Consider the following 23,642-nt stretch of genomic DNA (forward strand, 5'->3'; position numbering starts at 1 on the left):
CATTGAAATTGCATGTTTGGCATCAGACTGTTTTAAGAGAACTTCAACAGTTTAAATCTTGTCCAAAATTTCTTATTTAATGTTGTAAGTTAATGTGAGTCATTCCTGCAATCATCCTCTCTCCTATTCATATTTATACTGTTATGTTTTGTTTCTATGGGAAACAATGGCAATAGGTCTATGGACTGGCAGCAATACAATTGCATAAGACACCACTGATGCGTACCACTACAGCACAGTGTAATAAATGTTAAGACTATAAACTCCATTAACGCCGTAGAATAGCCTTGTGCTAAAAATAACCAGTGATTTTACAAGATTTAAAAATCGGTATTTCAGGTTTAAACATTCTATTATTAATGGTAATTAACTCCCATTTTGTTTTAAAACTTTATGGGTCAATCCTTTTCCCAGTGGAGAAACAAAACAAATGTACTTGAAAGTGCCAAGGTCCAGTCGGGTCATGCTGCTCACATGGAGCAGCGTATTCTCCCTGGAGAGCAGTGGACCTTGCATCGTCTTCTCTGTCTTTAAAAGGAGTGTTATGCACCACAGCATACAGATATGTGCAGGGGACTGGAATCCCAGACCCAGAATACAGAAATATGTTAGCTCTTGCACTTTCTGCTCTCAGGTTCCTCATCTGGGAGCCCCTGTATTGGATGAAGGAAGAATGGGTGCTCCCAGTCCTAAAATACAGGCTTGGATTCAGGCAGTCCAAGCCTGCTCCTGATTCTGTCACATCCCATATTGCAAGCAAGTTCACTGAGTTTTATTCCACATCACACATATACTCCCTACTCTGCATAGTTTTTGATAAAGGAGGATTTCCTGTACAAAGTAATGCAATGCAGGAGGAAAATTCAGCACACAAGTGTATCTTATGGGCTATAAAACAAATGGAGCAATACATCTACAACTAAAAAGATGAACAAGCAAAAAACTCTGATGAGGAAAACCTACCAAGAAAAGAGGCATTTGTATCAAAATAAGAGGGAAGTAGACAACTTTGAGCTGTGAATTTGGTCTTTTGTTCTGTGCAAAATTTAATAATTCTCTCCAGGAGAGTACTAAAACTATGTCATTTTGGCCAAACCCTATTTTTCCAAGAAAATTGGCAAATATAAAAAATATTTGAAATTCATTTTTAAATCAGAATACTTTCACTGATATCTTTTCTCAGTGAAGTCACTGTTTCGCTCCCATTAAGGTTATCATGTGATCCCTTCAAATCATCTTAAGAATATTAATACTCAAGGTTTGAAAAACTTTTTCAAAATTTCAACTTGTCATCTCATGAAGGACACAATTCCATCTTTATCTTATTAGATAAAGATTCTATCTTTATCTTATGAAATTAGAGTTACATACAACTTGGCATAATGCCTTACTGTTTCTGTTTAAACTACTTAAATTACTTTACATTAAGGCATTTCTTTCCAATGTTATTGAATAAGAAGGTACCTAGAAATGCTGAAAGCAACTATGCTTTCACTGTGTAGTACCATACAAGACACATTATTGTTCAATGAGTTGTGTATCTTTTCATAGGAAGAAACTTGCCACTTTTTTTTCTATCAGGTCACATTTTAAGATTGATAATTGCTTAACTGCTGCTTTCTCCAAAGTAAATAAAGATGAGAATATTATCTTCTGCAGCAAACTTTCCATTAGTTGCTGCTGCTTCAGTCTTTTCCACATCACTGTTTTGATTTTAATGAAACTAAAGAGAAGACAAACCAAATAGAAATGCTATCAAGTGAGTATGTAACAGATTGTCAAATGTCAGCACAGAAATATCTTCTTTTTAAATTTCAAAATAAAAGTATTTTAAGATACATTCCAGGAATTAAACATTTATTTAAAAACCAATCACAGCTATAAGTAAGGCACTGAACAGTTATTACCAATAAATCCAGGTTAGAGTGGAAGAATCTAATACAGAAAAACATTCATTTACAAATTTCATAGTTCATGGTGAATTGTTCTGCATACATATTTTTGTTGTGTTATATTTCTACTATTCACTTAAAAGATTGTTATACATGATCAATATTTACTAACTGCGAAATGGTGGGTTTTTGTTTGTTTGTTTGTTTTCTGGAATAACAAATCTGATGTAAACATTTCTCTTGTATTCAAGTGTGAATTTAACTCAAATGATAAAGCAGAAAAAGCTCACAGGTGGTATTCTGTTTTATAAGCAATAACCATCAAATTATAGGCCACATCCAAATGTCTACATATTGCTAGAAACACTTGATAGCATTTGACCATCACCTCAAGTAATTAACTCCAACTGTTCATTAGTATCCCGGAAATCCTTGTGTTAAGGTCATTACTGCTAATATAATGAGAAGCTGAGAACAGGAAAAACAACATGCATGTTTTGCTATGATAGGGCAACAAATGCAATTCATAGTTAAAAAATAAAAAGACAAAAAAAAAAAGACACTTTGTATTTTCTCACAATAACTCTCGAAAATAGAAAGGAATAATCAATCTGACCTGCTTAATTCTTGTGATTTGTAGCAAACAATCCTTGCTAAACAGTAATAAAGGCACCAATTTACAAGTACCCCACCTAAAGGATTATGAAATCTAATGAAAATTATTACTAATTAAAATTAGTAAGTGTTACTTTTATTCCCTGTGCTGCAATGTTCACACATACAATGAACTTATTTCCAAAATTAGTTTTAACTTAGAAACCAATTCCTGTTTTATCTGCCTATTTCCTTAGTTACATGTTTTCATCATAGCTTTGCTGACCTATTTGCACTTTCTTTATCACTTTTATTTCACAGAAGTACAACACATATTCTCATGATATTAGATACAATTGCACAGGAATATTTAATTAGGGTGTATATATTATTTCTGTTGCATAATTCTACATAGACAAGGAATACCTTTTCTAGAATGAAATCTGAGCTATGTCAAAATGTGTACATGCAAAAATACACTACTAGCATTTGTATGTATAGCTAACTTATTTGCGTGTGCTGAGCAGAAAACTTAAAAAGCATGATTCCATGTCGGTGCCAGTCTTCACTCTCATTTTTGGTCAGACTTTAAGGTAATTCTTTTTGTGGTGCATAGCACTTTGAATTTCAGTTTTATTGACTGTGAAGGAAGAGCTGATTCATATCACTTTTCATTTTGTCTTCTGCATTGGCAATGTGAGACCTCCACAAAAATTTTAGACTTGGGCACAAACTGAACAAAATAAGCATTTGTTTCTTCATTCTGGATGTTTTCTGAAATGCTCAGTTATTGAAAGTTGTATGGCTGCGTACACACACAGAAAATGATGCTTATGTGCCTAAATTCAAACTGACTTTTAGTCTCCCAATTGTTTTGTCAACAAGAAAAATAAGGAGTTGTAAAGACTTTGTTAATACAGTGACAGAACAACAGTAACAAATGTGCACACTCTTATCTGGAAAATAATTTAAACTCATTTTCATGAACTCCTCTGCATAGTTTATATTGCTATAAACTACACTTTGCCAAAAGCTTTGCTGATAGCTTTCACAAATGTTTTCTTATCACAAATGTTAAAGAATAGGTATTGGTTTCATCTTGATGTAAAAAGGTTTTAAAGTGTTTTATTTACTAACCATTTTCTATGGCCTTGTATAGATGAAAGGAAAACACAGGGGACTCTGGTCACTGCTATATGATCAGGTCCTCAGCTGGTTTCTAAGTTATTTTAAAACTATGAACATTGTCAGAAATGAGGAATTCAAAATTTTGTATTATTTGTCAGACCCCATCTGCTTTCTTGCACGCTTCTGTCTCTGCCACCCTTCCCCTCTCTCATCTTCCGCACCCACTCCACCCTAAACATGGTACAACGTGCTTCTTTCTTAACTAGGAAACATATTTGATAAAGGAAATTTGACAAGAACATTGCACACCTCTCAACTTGACACCTATAACAGAACTGGAAATTACAATGTAATGCAGTGTTAAATACAGGTGTCCAAAGGGTTTACATCCCTGAAGCAGATTGATTATATTTGTCAAAATTATTATACAGCTGACTGAACGATTGAGGTTGGAAGGGACCTTTGGAGGTCATCTCCTGCAACTCACCGGCTCAAGCCACTTAGCCACTTAGAGCTAATCCATTTCTGTATTTCAGTTAGAAACAAATAATTTCTCTCATTTCCAATAAACACTGAGAATTTTCAGTTTTTAGATCACAAGTCATCTGTCTGTATCTGTAACTAATCTTATTAATTCATAATAGTGCTGGACTTGACATCTTGACATGCCATTATACAAGTGTCACATAAATAACCATTCTAATCTCAAAGCCTGGTATATCTCTTATAAAAAAATACTTTAAACTTCTGAACTTCCTTTCTGGATTCTACTTTAAGAACTGTAAAAACAACAACAACAACAAACCAAATCTGCCAAATATTAAGGAAAATGTAGCAGCAGACAAGGCATAATCTTGGACCATAGGAATCCTGATAACGTTTGATACGTTTTTACAGGTATTCTTATGATAAGGTTTTTTAAGTAACTGATAATGAATCAACACTCATGCCAGCACCATTTTAAGCTGACAGGGTTACCACTGCAAGTTCATTCCTTAACATTAAATCTCAAATTTCTTTCCTAAAGACCCTAATTCCAAAATTAATAAGTATGGTTTAGGAAATATTCTTGAATCAAATAAACACTTGTTTTCCTTTCTTTACCATTACAAATAATTTCTATTCCTGAATACTCTACTGAGGAAAGAAAAATCACAATCTCGTATGTATTTCCTCATATAACTTAAGTAAGAAGGAATACCTGTTAATTTGGATTCATCACTATAAAATATAAAATATAAAATAATAATAATAATAATAACAATAATAACAATAATAACAACAAAAGAGTATGTAATTCTTTCAAAACTGTAAAGAAAACCTCACTGGAAGGGGATCTGTGGGTCATCACTGCTTCTACCTCCCCATAGGGGAGAAAAGAGAGGACAGACCTTGACAGTGTCATCAGTTCAGTAAATACAGTTGCAAGTTATACTTTATCTTTTCTTCTAGGATGCCAGAGCTCCTGTTACTGTGGTAAATGTTGATATACCTCAGATAAAGGTATCTGAGGTGTTCAGAAAGAATTCCTCTGAAGATTTACCTCCATCAAATGATGCTACTGATATGGGCTGTGGTTTTACTGATCAGTTTAGCATCATCATGGAAGCTTTCAGATTGCAGTGACACTGTTTTCAGATCACCTAGTAAATCCAGAGAACGGCATTTCACTTTGATTGTCTCTGTATTTGACCTGTGCTGCACAACTGGGATCAAATTTTCCAGCAGTTTAAATTAGCTTCTACTTTGTAAGCCACAGCTCTTTGCGTATGCTGGGTTACAGTATGTTTACAGCTATATCTTCAGCTATAAAATTATTAATTATTAGAGCTATACTATTAAAAAAAAAAAAAAGATATTAAGAAAATTAGCCAAACAGAAATACTGTTGGCCTATATTGACTTGTTTCAAGTTCAAAAACCCAGAGAGCAAAGTGCTATGAGATGTAAAATTAACATACAGAACTGTAACATAGAAAAAAATCAGAAACAGAGAATTTAATTTGCATTATATTTCACATTTTTATTCAGTTTTCTGAAAAATATTGTTTCTAAGGTGAAATGTTTATACCTTCTTCACTAAACTTGCAATGTTACTACTCCTAGTCAAAAATGCTACCATTAAAATTGTTACTCCAATTCCACTTTTTTACATTTTCAGAATAAATCTGCTAAAATTGAAGAAAGTTTAAATACCTTTTTTTAATAAAAGTAAGAAAAAAGTGCAAAAACCTAGGTTTTAATCAAAAATAAGAGATCTTTTCCTGCTTCCTCATAAAGTCTTAACAAATCTCAATGAAATACTGGCTGATAATGATTCAGACTGACATTAGCTACATTAAGAAAAGTAAAATTAAAGTGACAATCAATGAAAAGCTGATTAAGTGCTAATTAGCACCTTTCAAAAACAAGCAGCACATCTGATATGATTTCATGGGCATAAAAAGAATTATAATTTTTTTTGCCTCCCTGGTACGGGAGGAAAGCTTGCTATTTATGAAAAGGAACTAATTTCCTTAAATACAACTCCAGCTTTTACTTATTTTTACATTATTTAAAAAATAAAAACTAAGCAGTACGTCACTTGCCTGCATATGATAACACAGCAGATATATAGGATGAAAAAAACAACAACTTGGAAAGCTAAGAAAATGTATCAATGAAACTTCCGTTATCGATTTGACACTCTCAGACCTCCATCTCATGCTCCATTGGTGCACAGTGAAACAATCCAGAACTCTAAATCTCCTATGATATTTTAACAGGATAGGCACAGCCCTCATGACAAACCAACAGTCACATGTTAATAACATCAGCTGTCATAACTAAGACTTGACATTTTTGATGTTCTCTGCACTGGGTAAAAAGTTCCTAAAAATGTAAATATTACTTATGAACAGACCTAAGAACAGGGGACAAATCGGGGAAGTTTTCATTTCATTGTCCTATTTCTTGTACTAAGTTTCTCTCAATTTAAGCTACAAGCAGTTCACTAAATATTTATGGTATTTCAGTTACACCACAACAACATTAACCGTTAACAACAGTTACAAATTATACACTTCCTAGACAACAGCTCTACAACTTATTAAAAGCAAAAACCAGATTTTTCATGAAAAGTAATTTCATAAAATAGTAAAAACTACAAAAAAAAATGTGATTAAATTTGTCCATGAAAACATTTAGATGATTTGAAATCATCCAAATAAATATTTTTGTGCATTCTTAGTTTAATTTTAGAACTTTCATTTGACTTTTTTGGTAATTGCCTGTGTATTGATTGGTCAGTGCGTTTTTTTGTTGGCTGAGCAGAATTATTCCATGTTACAGCAGAAAACTTTTCCTTTCACTAGTTTCAATGTGAAGTGTTTTCATTTGTGTTCTCGACATAAAACATTGAAAATCCTGCAACATAAAGTACAGGGAATTTTTCTTATATCATCTAAATTAATTCTTTGAATATTTCTGTAAACGAGATGAAAGTTCAAACAAAGAAAAAAAATGTGCAATAGCCAAATGTTACATCATTTCTACAAAATTTCTTTAAAGGTTCCTTTCAATGATTTCTTTTTCTACACACAGTTTTGTTCAATTACACAAGCATGTTTAGCTAGCTCTCTTCAGTGCTGATCCAAACAGGACATGAACACTAAGCCATATTTACCTAAATAACTGTGAGCTGGTTTTTCTTCCACAACTTTGATTCTTCTTGCTCCTGCAGGTATCACTAAAGCTTCCACATAACCTAGACATGAGACCATATGTACTATGTTAAATACAAAAGTATAGAAAAGTACATCTTGTATGCCTTTTTTATTTCTTGTTTACTTTCTCTTTTAAATGTAACAAATTATAATTTATATAACTATGGCTTGAGAGTCTTTGAAAAATGTTACAATTGTTAACAAAAATGAAACTGTATTATGTGTAATATACATATACTCTGATGTAATATTAAGAGGGTAGAAAAGTAAAACATAACCAGAATTAGTGACACTGGAGCAGACTGGAGCTGAGGCAGATAAAGTTGTCTCCAGCCAAGTAGAATAGTGTCATTATCACTACCAGACCAGACAAATTCCAATTTCATTCAGCATGGAAAGCATATGGCACCAGAAAGTAAACATCATCTAACTCTTTGTTTTGGTAAATGTTTTGTACTCCAGATTTATTGCTGGAACATTCAACCCCTATTATGAATGACTTTGAGGTATATTTATTAGTTAATTGTATTGCATTAAAATTGTTTCCTTACTGTGTGGGATTAAGACATGCTGTTGAGCCATTTTCTCTGAGTAAAAAGGGGTGAAAAGGCAATGCAGGTGGAAAACACTGTGCAACAAGGAATGTTATAAATAACAAAATCATATTATAGATTATTTAAGTGAACTTCAAAAAGTAGATAGTAAAACAAATATTTATCCTGTGTAGCTATGCAAAGTTTTATAAGCAAATACTGAGCACTTATAACATTTTTTCAACATTTTAGTGCTGAAACATGAAAATTAGATAGCTGCAAAGCAGCATAATTTAATTCTCTTAAGAGCTAATAACTCTCTCTACGTATTGCTGATATTGCAGCTTCTTGAGAAGGAAAACAACACAGCTATGTTTAGATGGCAATGCTGTAATAATGTAGATTGACATAGAATCCTGAAAAATCTTTAAAAGTGTTTGGATATTCGCATTAGCTATAGAAGAGAGCTGACATATTGTTATTTATTAGCAGTCACCTTCTCCATAGTTTTTGATCTTGTAGACCTCAAGACTCAGCAATGGTTTGGGATCCCTGTTCTGTATTACCTTAAGACATGGCCAGACATAACTATCTGACAAATAAACCTTTCTTATTTATTTTTTTTAAGTATGCATTTAAGTAAATGCATTGTTCAAAGATATAGTCTGCTTCTAATTACAGTATTTTATGATGTGATTTACTTACTGACTTGAAATTCTGCACATTTTCTATACAAGAAACTGAAAGTGTAATGGCAAACAAATGCTGAAAACAGTTGGTCAATCGCTGTTTGAAAGGAAAAACTTTTCTTGAAGAGAAGGTATAAATGGTGCACAGGGAACTCTATTAGGATTTCAATCCTCTACTCTGTAAACACTACTGTGCAGTAGCCAGTCAATTCACCTCAATCAAAGAACAGATCGCAGGACTGTTTGAAAATCTAATATTCATTCTGCATCAGAAAATCTATTTACTTTTTAAAACATGTTGATACTAGCATAAAATAATGAAAAGGATATAAGACTTCTCCACACATTTGATTCTCCAACTGCTTGGTTTAATGACATTACTCTAGGTAACAGATCATAATTTGGGTATTTATTTTGAAGAACACTAAACTGATCTAAACAACGTAATAATTTATTGTTTATTTACTTAATAAACACCAAGAAAAATTTGCAAATTTTTAGCAATCATGTTTTCCTATGAAATAATGTGTTTAATGGCATATAAATCATATAATTCCATAATTTTGTATATAACTAAAACAATGTTATTTTGCAGCAATTTAATAATAATAATTTGCTTTTATCTTAAACATTGAACATATGATCAGGGTAGGATTAGTTTCAAAAATCTCCTTTGTAGATCTGAAATAGTGAGAAACTGCATCAGTTTGAAAAGCATAACCTAGTTTGCAATGCTCACAGCAATCAAAACAGTTAATGCTTTTCTGAGTCTACAAAGTAGATGGACTTACCAGCTCCTCTGGTATGGTTAAAATCACCTTTAATAACTTTGCATGACTTTCCATTACCATTGCAGACACCACAATGATCTTCACGAGCCAGAGATCCTAATATCCCATCACAGCCAAATTTCTACGGGAGAAGAAAATAAAGCTATTGAGAGACAGGCCACGTTTTTCACGAGGCTGCACTTATGAGCGGGCATCTCATCCTTTTTCAAGATGACCTAATCATTGTGACCCAGCATTGATGTTAGGCCTCCTCAGATTGCTGCACTCACTCTTCTTATATGGTTGACCAACAATATCAACTGCTTTCTAAGAGGAACACACATGTGCTCCCACCTTCCCCTGGCATCTCCTGGTGCCGATGGATGAGCTACTGTGCAAAGCACTGAGTAGGCCTTACTGCCCAGTGATTGCAGCTTGTGTAGCTTTTGATTCAAAATACAGCAGATTCTTTGCCAACCCCATAATGGTAAAGTGCCACCTAATGAAAGCTAATGTTTAACTCTGAATACCATTTGAACACATCTAGAACATGTAAATATACAATTTATATGTGTTTTATGGAAAAGTTTTTGGTTTGAAACAAATAGTGTTTACTCAAGCACTTTCACATTACTATCTTTGATGTATTTCTATGATTAAAAATCACTGCTAGCCTGACAATAGAAATAGAGCTAATTTCATATGTTGGCCTGATATGAAATAAAAACTTTTTAGAGACTAGAGAAGACATCAGAAGGTAATCTTGTGCACTGCATAAATGCACCTGATAAAACCAATAAAACTTAAACACTGTTTGATAAATGATGAAGATAAAAGCTAGGCTAAAAAGGAAATAAAGAATTCCCGTAACAACAGAAACTGTAGTCTATTAAAGATCAGCTCATTTCCAAGCACATGAAGATTGTTACTTCACTCTGTGCATACAGTTCTTATTAGAGTGATTCTACCTAAAAATATATATATATAGAATTTAAAATATGTTTTATGGCATAAGTGTTCAAAGACCTGTGTATCTAAAATGGTATATCTGCAAGATTTAAATATTTAACTCTACAGCTGTAGACCAGAAGTCCCTCCTCATCTGTTTGATTGGACAAGCTAAAATGTGAAAGATCTTATAAATTAAACATTCAAATTTGATTAGCACATATTTCTCTGCCTCTTGATATGCCAAAAGACCAGTTCAGTGGTTTATTTTTTTTGTCTTTATTAGCCAGACAGATGCAAAAGGTGGATAATAAGACTTTTTTTTTCAAGAAAAAAAGGTGGGTTATACATCATCTTTGTGATTAAACCTCTAATTTTTATCTCATGAGCAAAAACTTCAGTTCAATGAAGTACTTAAGTGCGTACATGTTGCATGTGCTCAGTCACTCAAGACTTATTAAACATATACATGCATTTGTATGCATATATAAATGCATGCATGCATCTACAAGTATTTAATTAAGTTATTACAGTATCTAGCAAAATCATTTCTGTGTTAAAGTTTACTTTTTCTACTGAATTCAAGGTTTGCAATGGTAAGTGGACCAAGAAAATAAACAGCTCTGTGGAATTTTCATACGAAAGAGTTTCCATGTAAGGCACTATAAAAGAGTCAAAAGAACTTCTATGAACCAAATGAATTCTCAGGACCATGAACAGCGGAAGCACTCTACTTTAGTTATCTGTAATTCAGTTTCTTTGGTTTATTTAGCTGTAAAATTTTGTACTGTTGACAGAACTAAGCACACATATCCACACCCCATAGCAAAATTTCCCAGCCTGTTGAAAGCTGAGACATCCTTAGCTTTAGAAGTTGAAATCAGTAACACTAATGCTCCAATCTGCTGCAGTTTCTTGTAATCAGCCATATCAGAGATACACATTCCCGAAGCTAAACCTTCAGTTACTTCAGGTACTGTGTTGCAAGTGAAAAGAGTTTAAAATATTTTAGTATGGTACATAAAGAGACATTCAGTCTTGGTCATGCATATTGCAACATTCCATCAAAGAAATAGCACATATGCATAACAAATGTATGCACCTGCATCCATGTGCATATGTATCCAGTTTCTAAAGGAGTAACTCATACCTGGCATCTACCATCTGCACAGATATCTAACCCGTGCTGGCCACAAGAAGTCCCATCCATCACCTTTTCTGTTAGAAGAACGGGCTGATCTTTTCCAGCTGGTGAACAGAATAAGGCACAGGGTTTTTCTGCAGTAGCAATTGATGGAAACAATAAATAAATAAATAAATAAATAAATAAATAAATGAGTTCACAAAAGGTCAATTAACAAATAGAAAATTATTATCAACAGTATTTTAAAACTAATATATGCTTATCTTTGCAGTATGGATCTATGTTAGCATTAAAAGTTATCTTAGATACAGTGAAAAAAAAAACAAAACAGTTTTGATCCTTTTCTCATCTGTTTGAAGAACTCAAGTTCTTTTTCCTGCTAGAATATACTTGTGCTATAAACTTGGCATACATCGTACTCATGTCATGTTCATTGTTATAATTAAGAATATGCACATTACAGCTGTTGGAATATTTTGGTTGTAATCTATACTTTTATTCTACCATACTTCTGGCAGATCATAAATATTGGTTAAAAAAGAAACTTAACACTTTCCAGATTTTCTAACTATGCAGGTCAAAGAGAAAAAAATTAAGTAACTGAAACACCCTGGGAAGAAAAATATATGGATTTACAAAATACACGTTAAAAAAAAAAACAAAAAACAAAAAAAAAACCACACTAAATACTGAACACATTCTTTCTAACATCTTCACCAAGGTCAGGCAAATTTTCTACTACATTTCTACAGCATTCTGAAAATCATTTCTACAGCATTCTGCAAATCATTTCTCATTTTGAAAAGAATAAAAAAGTAATCATATCCTATGTATCCATGTATTCCTCAGGGTCATCATTCATAAATAATGAAGTTTGCTTCACCACTGCCAAAATAACAACAAATAAAATAAAACAGAGTCTCCTGTCAGTGGTCAACCGAGTACAAAATTATATGACTTTTTTATATCTTTAATCACAAATGTACTAACTCAGAACTTCTTCCCAATCTTTTGCAGATTTTTGAAAGGATAATGTCAATCCTGAACTTGAAACTGATTTCACTTGGACACAATCTACACGACTCTGACTTCATGCTGACTTTTAGATTCCTGGAGTGCATTTTTATTAGTAAATTAAACAGTTCCAGGAAACATTTAAGGGCACTGGAACTCTACTGTCTATACAGTTAAACTGCAAAACACTCCATGGCACATTTTTCACCCGTGCCAACTAGCATTAGCTGGGTCTAGACTGGAAATTGCCACCTGCAAAGGGCCATTTCCAAAAAGCTGTTTGGATGTCATCATCCTTTTCAGAGTGCCAAAGAGTTGAAAAGTGTGGACACACGCTTTCTCTACCAGCTCACTTACACACCAGAGAGTGGTCTGGGCACATTTAATTCACTAAAATTGACACAACTTCTGAGTATCTCCAGGGGAAAAGTACAAAAAGATGTGATCTCTTTTGCCAGCATGTGAAGCCTGTCAGACACAGCCATCTCCAGTTCAGAAGCATTAGCCTCAGCCTGAGTCTGTGCATGCTGCATTCCTGTTATACTGCTTAAAATGTAATTTGAATGTCACCTGGTAGCTTTAAGAACAGCATGTATCAGCATTTTTCAAAGGAACACCTTATCAAGATTTACAACCTAAAAATTTTGTAAGGACACTAAAATCAAAGAGACAAAAAATTGCAGAAATCACAGCAATATCGCTACCCTGGACTTTGGCAGAGCAGACTTTACTCTCTTCAGTGCTTGGTAGAGTACCATGGGACAAAGCCCTGGAGGGAAGAGTGAAAAGAAAACCAAGAAAGATGGTTAATATTTTAAGGATCACCTCCTCCAATCTCAGGAGCGATGCATCCCAACAAAGAGGAAGTCACGCAAAAACCCCAGGAAGCCTGCATGGATGAGCAAAAAGCTCCTGGTCAAACTTGAACAGAAAAAGGAGGCCTACAGAGGGTAGAAGCAGGGACGTGTAGCCTGGGAAGAATACAGAGAAATTGTCTGAGCAGCCAGGGATCAGGTTAGGGAAGCTAAAGCCCTACTAGAATTAAATTTGGCAAGGGACATCATGGACAATAAGAAAGGCTTCTATAGGTAGGTACATCAAAAACAAAAGACCAGGGAAATTGTGGTCCCTCTCTGGAACAGGAGATCTGGTTACTTGGGGATATGAAGAAAGCTGGGGTATTCAATGACTCTTGTGCCTCTATCTTCACCAGAAAAAACTCCAGCCACATAGCCCAGGCCCCAGAAGGCAAAGCCAGGGATTTGGAGAATGAAGAACTTCACAGTGCAGGAGAAGATCAGGTTCAAGACCAGCTAAAGAACTTTAAGGTGCACAAGTTCTGAAGGTGCCAATGAGACCTGATGAGATGCATCCAAGGGTCCTGAGGGAACTGGTGAATGAAGTTGCTAAACCCATTACATTTGGGAAGTTGTGGCAGTCCAGTGAAATTCCCACTGACTGGAAAAGGCAGAACATAATCCCCATTTTTAAAAAGGAACCTGGGGAACTACAGGCCAGTCCATCTCACCTCTGTTCCTGGCAAGATCATGGAGCAGATCCTCCTGTAAACTATGCTATGGCACATGGAAAATAGGGAGGTGACTGGTGACAGCCAGCATGGCTTCACTAAGGGCAGATTGTGCCTGACAAATCTGGTGGCCACCTCCAATGGGGTTACAGCATTGGTGGATAGGGGAAGAGCAACTGATGTCATCTACCTGGACTTGTGGATGCCCCCTCCCTTGAAGTGCTCAAGGCCAGACTAGATGTGGCTTTGGGAAACTTAATCTAGTAGGAGGTGTGGCAGGGGGGTTGTAACTAGGTTATCTTTCAGGTGTCTTTCAACACAAAGCATTCTATGATTCTATGACTCTCTCATGGCCCCGTTGAACTTCATGAGAGTCGCACAGGCTCACCTCTCACGCCTGTCCATGTCCTGGCATTTCTTCCCTCTAGTGTATCAGCTGCACCACACAGATTGGTGTCATTGGCAAATGTGCTGAGGGTGCGCCTGATCCTACTGTCCATGTCACCAACAAAGATGTTAAACAGTGCCAGTCCCCATACTGATCCATGAAGTCCAACACTCATCACTGATTTCCACTTGGAATTTGAGCTGTTGACTGCAACTCTTTAAGTGCTGCCATCCTGCCATTTCCTTACCCACCAAGTGGTCCATCCATCAAATACATGTCTCTCCAGGTTAGAGGCAAGGATATCATGAGGGGCAGTTTCAAATGCTTTGCACAAGTCCAGGTAGATGACATCAGTTGCTCTTCCCCTATCCACCAATGCTGTAACCCTGGTATAGAAGACTAGGCACAATTTGTCAGACACAATCTGCCCTTAGTGAAGCCATGCTGGCTGTCACCAGTCACCTTCCTATTTTCCATGTGCCATAGCATAGTTTCCAGGAGGATCTGCTCTATGATCTTGCCAGGAACAGAGGTGAGACAGACTGGCCTGTAGTTCCCCAGGTCTTCCTTTTTTTTGCCTTTTTAAAAATGAGGGTTATGTTCTTTTCCAGTCAGTGGGAACTTCACTGGACTGCCACAACTTCTCAAATATGAACCAGTACTGGCTCAGCAACTGCATACACCATCTGCAACTGCATAGGACCATCTCATCAATCAACAAAACTAGATAACTTCAACATACTATAGGTGACCTTACTCAAATACAGCAAATACTTTGGATATGGTGTACAATTGGGCTCCAGTAAATGTCAATAGGACAAATAACTGTGAATTTGGGAGCAATGGATTTCTGTAGCACTGGAATTCTTTGGCTGGTCTCTAGTTTTGTGTCTCCTGGAGGACAGCTTAGGACTACAAGGTTTCTAAGAACAAACTTAGATGAAAACAACCATCCATAATCCTCAACAGGAAATAGAAGACTGTAAAGATTTTTCATCAGATGACTGAGTTATTTTAAGTCAGGCTGAAAACTCTTTATCCTTTAGGATATAAATCATGTGTTTCTTTACTAAAATGAAATTTAGTAAAACAAAGCCAAATTGATTCACTCGATAAGTACCTATCAAACACATGGAGAGAGTTCCCCTTACTCTGAATATGAGATAACATACAAGCCTAATGAAAACTGTCTGACAAGTTTTCATTGTGTCACCTTCAGAAGATTAGTACCCCAAAAATCTTTTTTTTAGCTATATATATACTAAAATAAGTTTGTGATAATAAACTCATATTTTTCAGGATTCAGCCAAATCTGTGCTTTGTAATGTTTTCTGATAATTTACTTCAAGAGTAAAATATAACTGGCAATAAAGAACTACTTAAAATGTGGTAACACATACTTACAGTAATTCTGTGTCATTCCAGGAACTTCTTTATTACCAGTTCTTACAATTCTGCTAATGTCTCAAAATAACCATTTTCAGACCTTAATTATTTGTGTGTGTGTTATTGTTTGATTATTTATTATTATTGTTGTTGTTGTTGTTTATTAAATAAAATATACCATAACAATTTGGGAAATGTCGGGAATGGCCTACACTTACCATCATCGATCACAGCCTGCCACTGGTGCACATGCTTCTGATATGAAGATCTGACACTGAAAGCCTGGCACTGCCAGTCTCTGAAGGCAGGCACACCAGCAGGACAAGAAGGATTTTCGCATATTCTATACTGCATCATGGGACCGTGACACTCTCCTTCAACGCCTAGACTACAAAAGATGGCATAAATATCATGCTTTATTGTTTGTAATGTTTTGTCAAACTTACAGCATAATTTACTTAGGTCATACACAAATTCAGTTTAAATAGCAGAATTTTGCTGCTATACAATATTAAGAAATCACTCAAAAAATTAGTCACAGAACAAAACATATTTGACTTCTGTTTGGACCTGTTACATTACAGATAATGAGTCATGTTAATGAGTCAAGTTATGATAATAAATCATAACTTACACTTGGCCCCAAAGAAGTACTAGGGTTAGTTGGTGTGTCCCGTTAGCAGAACATCAGCTGCAGTTTTGATACAGTTCAAATGATTTTTCTCTTGATGGACTGAGAGGAAGGTGCCAGTGAAAGGACATAATATCTGCATCATTTCAGATTTGCTACCTCTCTTTTTTTTAATTAAGTGTTACAAAGCTCATACAATACACTGTTATTTTCTGGTTGCACAAATTGTTTTTGCAGGTGTTAATGAAAAAGGCAAAAGAATAGTGAATTCTGAAAACTGGATTAATTATTGGGAATCTTATGTAGAAAAATGAACTAAAGTGAAATTAAGATGTTACTGAATTCTACAAACAGATTTTAGACATGATTCTGGAAGTGGCATTTAGATGGGAGGAAACAGCATTTTGCTTATCAAAGGTTTCTGTTAAAATACTACTCTTTTGTACAGCCATATATACATTTTCTTCATGTTTCATTATGCAAACTTCTTGCTTTTAATTCATTATTTTTGTCATTTTTTTCCCCAAATCTGTTATATTGTCTTTCACCCTTCATTTTCTTTTTTGTTCTGTATTTTCCTAAATGACCTATTCTGCTCTGCTCTGCTCTGCTCTACTCTACTCTGCTCTATTCTACTCTGCACTTCATTACCTACTGTACCCTGTACCCACTTCTCTGCCCATTTTTCCATTTTTTCTTGTTGTATAAGTGACCCATAGAAGAAGAATGTGGCACTCAGTAATTAAAAGGAAAGCATAGTTTATCTGGCTACTGAGATATGGTTATACACCATTCAAGTCAGTGGTAAAAATCTCTTTATCCCCAATGGGACAAGGTTTTCATTTTCAGAAGATAAGAAGTTTCTATACCTTGTTTCTATAGATATTCTAGATATCTATATTAGATATTCTATCTAACTGTCTGCAAAACTGGCAAAAAAGGTGTCTTTGTAAAAGCTGCAATTCCTTGGCTCTCCAAATGATACAGAAGACAATTTTCTCCACCACCAATAAACAAACAAATAAATAAATAAAAAGTAAAGACAAGAATTATGTACTGACTCTGCAAGTCACAAACTATGGATTTAATTTTTTGTTTCTTCTCCAGGTTAAGCTTAAAACAAAAATTGTATTCTCCCATAACCTAAGCTTTTGAGAAAAGCAGAAAAATGGAAAAATAGTGTTACCATGCAATAAAAAAAATCAAATACTTATTCTCCTATGTCTTTTTGAGTATTCATAAAAAATTACTTGCTTGTGTCTAGAATAACTATATATGAATGGGTTTCTCTAACATAAAGATTTACATTCTGTTCAGAAATACAGATGAACAGCAATGGAAGCCTGAACTGATTTTTACCCAGGACATTTGCGTTGTCGACTGCTGATTCCAGTGTTGCAAGTACGACTGCAAGTGCTCCACGTGCTCCACTCCCCCTCCATATGCTCCGTAAAAGAGGTCCGATTGATGCATTCTCCAGCCTTACACCACTAGATGAAAATTCAGCTCTTAGGTAAATAAATCATGACGTATGTAAAAAAAAAAAAATTTGTTTGCTCCACAAGCATGTGGGAAGCACAACAAAAACACATTGTTAAATACACAGTTTTCATATAAATCAGCAGTATCTTTTCCTACTGTTCTATATAGCTTTCTTTTCTGTACTAATAAATATAACAGCTAATGTCCTTTTTCTAGCTCAGTGGCTAAGTAGTATGTACAACTTTTGTCCACAACTTCAAGATCAAGTTCATTCCCAACACAGGGTGCCTCCTGGAACAGGTTTTTCATTTCCAGACCATGCGGCCCCCTTTGTTTGAGCTAGCATATTGCCTAGGAAACTATTTTTAGGTCCAGCCAAAACCCACTGCAGGGATCATCCACCAGCTGAACTGTAAGGATAATCACAGCACAGTGTTCAGGGCTGTTCACTGGACTAGTTTGGTTCACTAGCATCAATACAACCAGTGGGAACTGCTTTATCACTCATTATCCAGTGACAATTGTAATATGCTATAACTATACTGTAAGTTATAATTATGTTGTATAACAGGTTATATAATTGTACATATATATTATATATATGTGTATAATTATATAATTGTGTAAGTTGTATAATTAAGTTGCATAGTAATATAATTGTAAGTTGTAACTATACTATAAGAGAGAAAATGAGATTTTATTCACAACTTGTGTTCAGAGACAGAGGAATTAAAGCCTCTATAAACTAGTGCTGAGAAATTTAACTGAATTTCTGACATTTAAAGAACTTTAGAATATCACCTCAATAATTGTATACGTATGTATCATTTCCCAAGATAATAGCAATTTCTCACTCAAAAACTATCCAACTATCCAATGTTATGTTCCGTAGCCTATGTCCATATCATGTATAAATGCTCATATTTTTTAGAGATATTCCTTCAGATACAGTAGGCAAAATGGACTTTTCTCCAGCGAGAGCATCCTCCTGATGTAGGGTCTGAGGGGTGCTCACAAATTCTTGACTTACAAAGTAACAGAGCTGGAATAAGCTTGAAACCAGACAAAGTAAATCACTTCCTAAGATCCTAAGAGAGGAATACAAGATAAGAATACTCCATCTCTACAGTCAAAGAAACTAAAACAAATGACTTCTGTAATCTGAAGCTCATCTTGGACAGACATCAAGTAAACAAGAAGAATCCCTTCTAATCCTCTGAGATGTTTCAGTGATCTCTGCTTAATTTTCTACTGCTAGATAAAAAAAAGGTTTCCCTGCAGCCTGGAACAGAACTCATCAATCCTAATTAGTACTTTTTCTAACACTTATTAGTTATTTAATCCTTACAAGAGAATGGTGTTACCTTCCTCACAGACTTTCTAGGACTCATGTTACTACCATACCATAATGCTCTCACAATTATGACCATAACCTTTAAGAATGAGTCCTGTGCAATTAGGTGCTATTATCACCTTTTGCAAGTGAATTAATAACGCACAGACAATAATATACAGAATGCACGCTAATTTTGGGTGTCCAGTTTGAGATGGCAATGGTTTTACAACGGAAAATTTTGGGTTTTAACGAGTAACACTGCTTTCTTATTCCCTACCATAGACACACCAGCATCGGCAAAAAGAACATAACTCTAAACAAAAGGTATGTCTATGAGTTTCGAAGTGCTGACTCAAGACAAATATATCAGCTATATAAATTTACAAGAATGAAAAAATCAGAGCAAGTGTAAGACTTTTAGAGATATGAAAATGAATAAAGCCTGTTTTTTCCTCAGTATATAAAATGATACCACATGAAAATTTACCTTACTAGATTGATTTGTTCACTTTTGGAGGGGGATGATGACAGTCCTTGGTGAATATAATATGACTAAAAGAGGAAATCACTCCTGTGGGAGACTACTGTCAGCACAATATCATGAAAATCCCAAGATATATGCATACTCCTGCTCTGTTATCTATTTGACTTTATTTATCTTCATTTACAGTTACATACACACCTGACAGCGATTGTTCAAATATGAAAGCTCTCGAATGACAACATTTAATTTAAGTCTGACTTCAGGTGATCATTTAATTTCTCTTTGATGTCATACTTCTAATGACATTTATCACTCTTAGATGTACGGACATCGTAAGAACGTCTTTACAAAGCTTATCCTAAAAAGTTACATTGCAAGTCTGTATTGATTCCTTCAGTGACACTATTCCTACTAAATCTGAAATCTTAGCCAAGATCTTTATATCTCTGAAAGCTTATGTTTCTGTTTGCAATAAGCAATGAAACAATGGCATTCCATTCATAAACAGAATATGAAAACAAAACAAGTTTGAAATAAAACAGTGTAAGGATTAAAACATCTGTGGCTTCGGCTTTTTTTAAACATGTAAGTGCTTGCAGGGAAACGTACTTTTTTTGTACCATGTCTATACTTTCTAATATAAGACATATAGTTTTACTATGCATGTATAATTTCCATGACAATTGAGGTAAGCAGTAACTTTAAACAAATGCAAAGATTTATCCTGCTTTTTCCTTAAATGTCAGGTGTTCAGTATAATTTATACTGCTTTACCACTTCTGCAGGAAAAACCAGAAAAATACCTTTCCAGTGTCACAGTCTGTTCCATCCATGGGTGGATCCAGTTTAGTTTTGCATTCCTTTTCACTTTCCACCTTGCACCACAACCCAGTGCATATGACATGCTGAAAGCCAAATACACAGGTAAGTACATAATCTGTCTTATGCAAAATTACTTTCTACATGTAATCCAGTAATTTTATAATAAAGTTACCAATTTTATAATACTGAAGTATGCTTAAGGGTAGGTTAAACATGCACAGAAATCAAAGTGTGCAAATTCTGCTTTGACTTCTACTAATCACTGGCTAATGTAAAAAGTCAAGCTAGAGTGTTGACAGATAGGGGGATGTACTCCTTAAGTCTAACCCTAGAGGTCATAGTCTTTGCGTACTCCAGATCTGACAAAGCATATCAGAAAAACTTTACCCTGTGTTGTCAAGATGCCACTGTGCAGATGCACTCCACCAAGGACTGGAAGAGGTGTGATAGTGCCAAGTCTAAGAAGCGGATTCTGCTTCTATTTGTTAGAACACAAGTCAGGAAACAGAGCGGTATGCCTGGATAAAAATGAGCTCCTTAGCACCATTTTAAAAACAGGTAAGTAAAAGGGATGTAATTCTTTATTAAACACATTTGGAGATTTCTGAGAACTATTTTTTAAAATAAATTCATGTTTTCACTCCTTTTATTTAGTGTTCATTCATTTTATCTTAAAGGGAGAAAAAAGCACTGTCACTAGCATTAACACGCAAGGTTTTAAAATGAATTAATTTATAAATATAAGGTCTAATTAGTCTTTGTGCAGCTATATAGACCTATGATCACTGGAGGATTGCAGGAATGTGTTTGTAAGAAACTTGGAGGTTTCTTTAGGATGTCCAAATCCCCCTTGTTCATACAACCACAGTGACTGCTGCTACCTTATGCTCTTCCAATGATTCATAATTTTCGTTACACTGGAAATATCTCAAAAGTAAATCAAGCCTGACATCCACAAAGAAGATACAAAGTAAGGTGACAAATCAGGCTGAAATATTTTTGTGGGGAAGGAGAAGGCAGATGAGAAGAACGCTAGTCAGTAGTTAATTTTAGAGGTGGAAAGAAAAGCTGCTTATTCTGTCAGCCTTGAGCATCAGAACAACATAGTTTTACCTTCTTCGAAAGTAAGTATAGCCTTGCAGTATGTTGGCACATATTTTCCCAGATTTCCTTGGCAACTTACCCCACTTTCCTCTAAAAAGCTCTCCTTCTCCCATGACTCTGTCATGGCTTCTCTTTGTTTTGTTACACCCTTATCTGGAAACTGTGTGGACATGAAGAAAGGCCACTTGGGTATGGTTCAAGGCCTGAATGTACAGATTGATTCCCCTCTCAGATATGCACAGTAACCCTCAAAGAGGAGAAGAAAGGATCCAGCAGAGGTGGGAGGGAGGAGGGTCACAGGGAGCATAAAAGTTAAAGATCAGCAGATTTTTTTTGAACCCTGGGCTGCCAGAAGATGTTCTTTTTATGACTGAAATGATTTATTACATTGGTAAACCTTCTAGGAGTCTCTGTTCATTTTACATTATGCATGAAAATTGTGTGATAAATCTTATGCTACCTTGAAAAAAGTCTTACTGCACAGGAAACATAATTCAATAAAAGATTGTGTCTGAACCAAGGAAACAGGACAGTTCCAGTGGGAGTCTAGCATATAAAAATGTCTGTAACATCAGCTTTTAAAAAGTTTTAAGATTCCAGAGGACTGAAGCATTGAACAGAAAAAGTCAGGATGGCAGCAGTCAGACTCACTCCTGATTCATTTTGCAACAGTTTTGTGCAGAAGCTGAACTGAGAAGAAAACAGCCTATGCAAATTGTAAAATATAACTACAGAAGACATACCCTGCACCTGGAAAAATTCTAAAAAAGTATTTTTCAAATATTAAACTGTAATTTCTACCCTTGTTCATTGGAGAAAGAGCATTTATGTTTCTAAAGTGGTTTTTAAACACACTTTAAGATAGAACTTGAGATCTGAGAACTAAAACTTAGCAATTGGATTTCTGGGCCAGTTTCAGAAGATGGTACAGACTAGACAGTATCAGATGTTCAGGACTAATTGCTTCCACATCAACTGTGAAATGATTGACTACACTTTTGCCACAACTCAACCTCACTGAGACAAAGACATGCTAATTTAATTTTCCTAATTCAAAAGGAAAATAATGTAAAATAAAATAAATCCTATTCCCATGTCTTCATTCACTAATGACCAATGACTACATCTGAAGAAAACTCATACAGATCAAAAAATAACATTAAAATTTTACTTTATGTTATCTATTAAAGCTTTTTTTTTTTTTTTTTAAATCTTGTGTTAAACTGCTGCTGCAAATCTTCTTCTCCTCTTAAGCTCTTCTCCTCTTAAGATGTGAAGTCAGATTTACAAGGATTTGGGTGCCTAAGCACACAGATGCACTTGAGCTTTGCAAAGTCAATCAAATCAAAATGCTTGACTTGCTAATGTGCTCTGTATACATCTGCATGTCTCTGCAAATACTTTTATACCACCTCTTTATGAACCATGAATCTAACTCCCCCAGCTAGAAACATCTCTGAGCTTTGAATGAACTGTATTCTAAAAACACTCACTTCTCTTCACTAGTTTGTTAAATAAGCATTCAATACTACTATAACAGTTCACCCTAGACTTTGAGATTCCCCAAACCCAAGAAAATGGAGACATGGAATTACTAAAATTGGAGCATGACTCATATTTTCTTCTGGGCTTTCCATTTTAGTCAAATGCCAGATACACTCCTTAGTTACTCCTCAACTTGTGCTGCTGCTGCAGAAGCAAGAGATCTAAACATTACTGTTACCATTTAACTTTTGTCAGCTGGGGATTTCTACATGTAATTGGACAAAAACTATGATGCACACTTTTAACATTTTCACTAGAAATCTGCAGTGCTGCTGACTGGAAAACCAGTAGATGCCATTATCAATATTACAGTCACACCAAAATCAGAGCACAAACTTCTAAATCAGAAATTTACTCCTCTGGGAAAAAATGTTTCATCCACTCAAAAACTGTATTGTTACATTCACAGAGGTTCATTAGGTATTTATCAGAAGCACAGTACAACATCTGTTGTAAAGTCACAATGTAAAACGTAACAATTTTTTTTCAGGGGCTCTTTAAATTAAAGGACTGAAGGAGAT

At 35.0% G+C, this 23,642-nt stretch overlaps 1 protein-coding gene across 8 annotated transcripts in view; it reads right to left on the reverse strand.

The window, feature by feature from the left end:
- The window catches only part of ADAMTS19 (ADAM metallopeptidase with thrombospondin type 1 motif 19), a 164,181-nt gene that overhangs the window by 34,446 nt on the left and 106,093 nt on the right, over positions 1-23,642 (reverse strand). For all 8 annotated transcript variants that reach the window (XM_080575091.1, XM_080575096.1, XM_080575095.1 and 5 more), the window contains 6 exons: positions 20,454-20,555; positions 17,708-17,838; positions 15,936-16,105; positions 11,408-11,535; positions 9,331-9,451; positions 7,278-7,358 (listed from right to left, as the gene is read on the reverse strand). In XM_080575091.1, the coding sequence (XP_080431217.1) occupies positions 7,278-7,358; positions 9,331-9,451; positions 11,408-11,535; positions 15,936-16,105; positions 17,708-17,838; positions 20,454-20,555 (733 nt within the window). The remainder of the gene's footprint in view (positions 1-7,277; positions 7,359-9,330; positions 9,452-11,407; positions 11,536-15,935; positions 16,106-17,707; positions 17,839-20,453; positions 20,556-23,642) is intronic.

The sequence above is a fragment of the Anser brachyrhynchus genome (genome assembly GCF_964034855.1).
Source record: "Anser brachyrhynchus genome assembly, chromosome: Z".
NCBI classification, from domain to species: Eukaryota; Metazoa; Chordata; class Aves; order Anseriformes; family Anatidae; genus Anser; species Anser brachyrhynchus.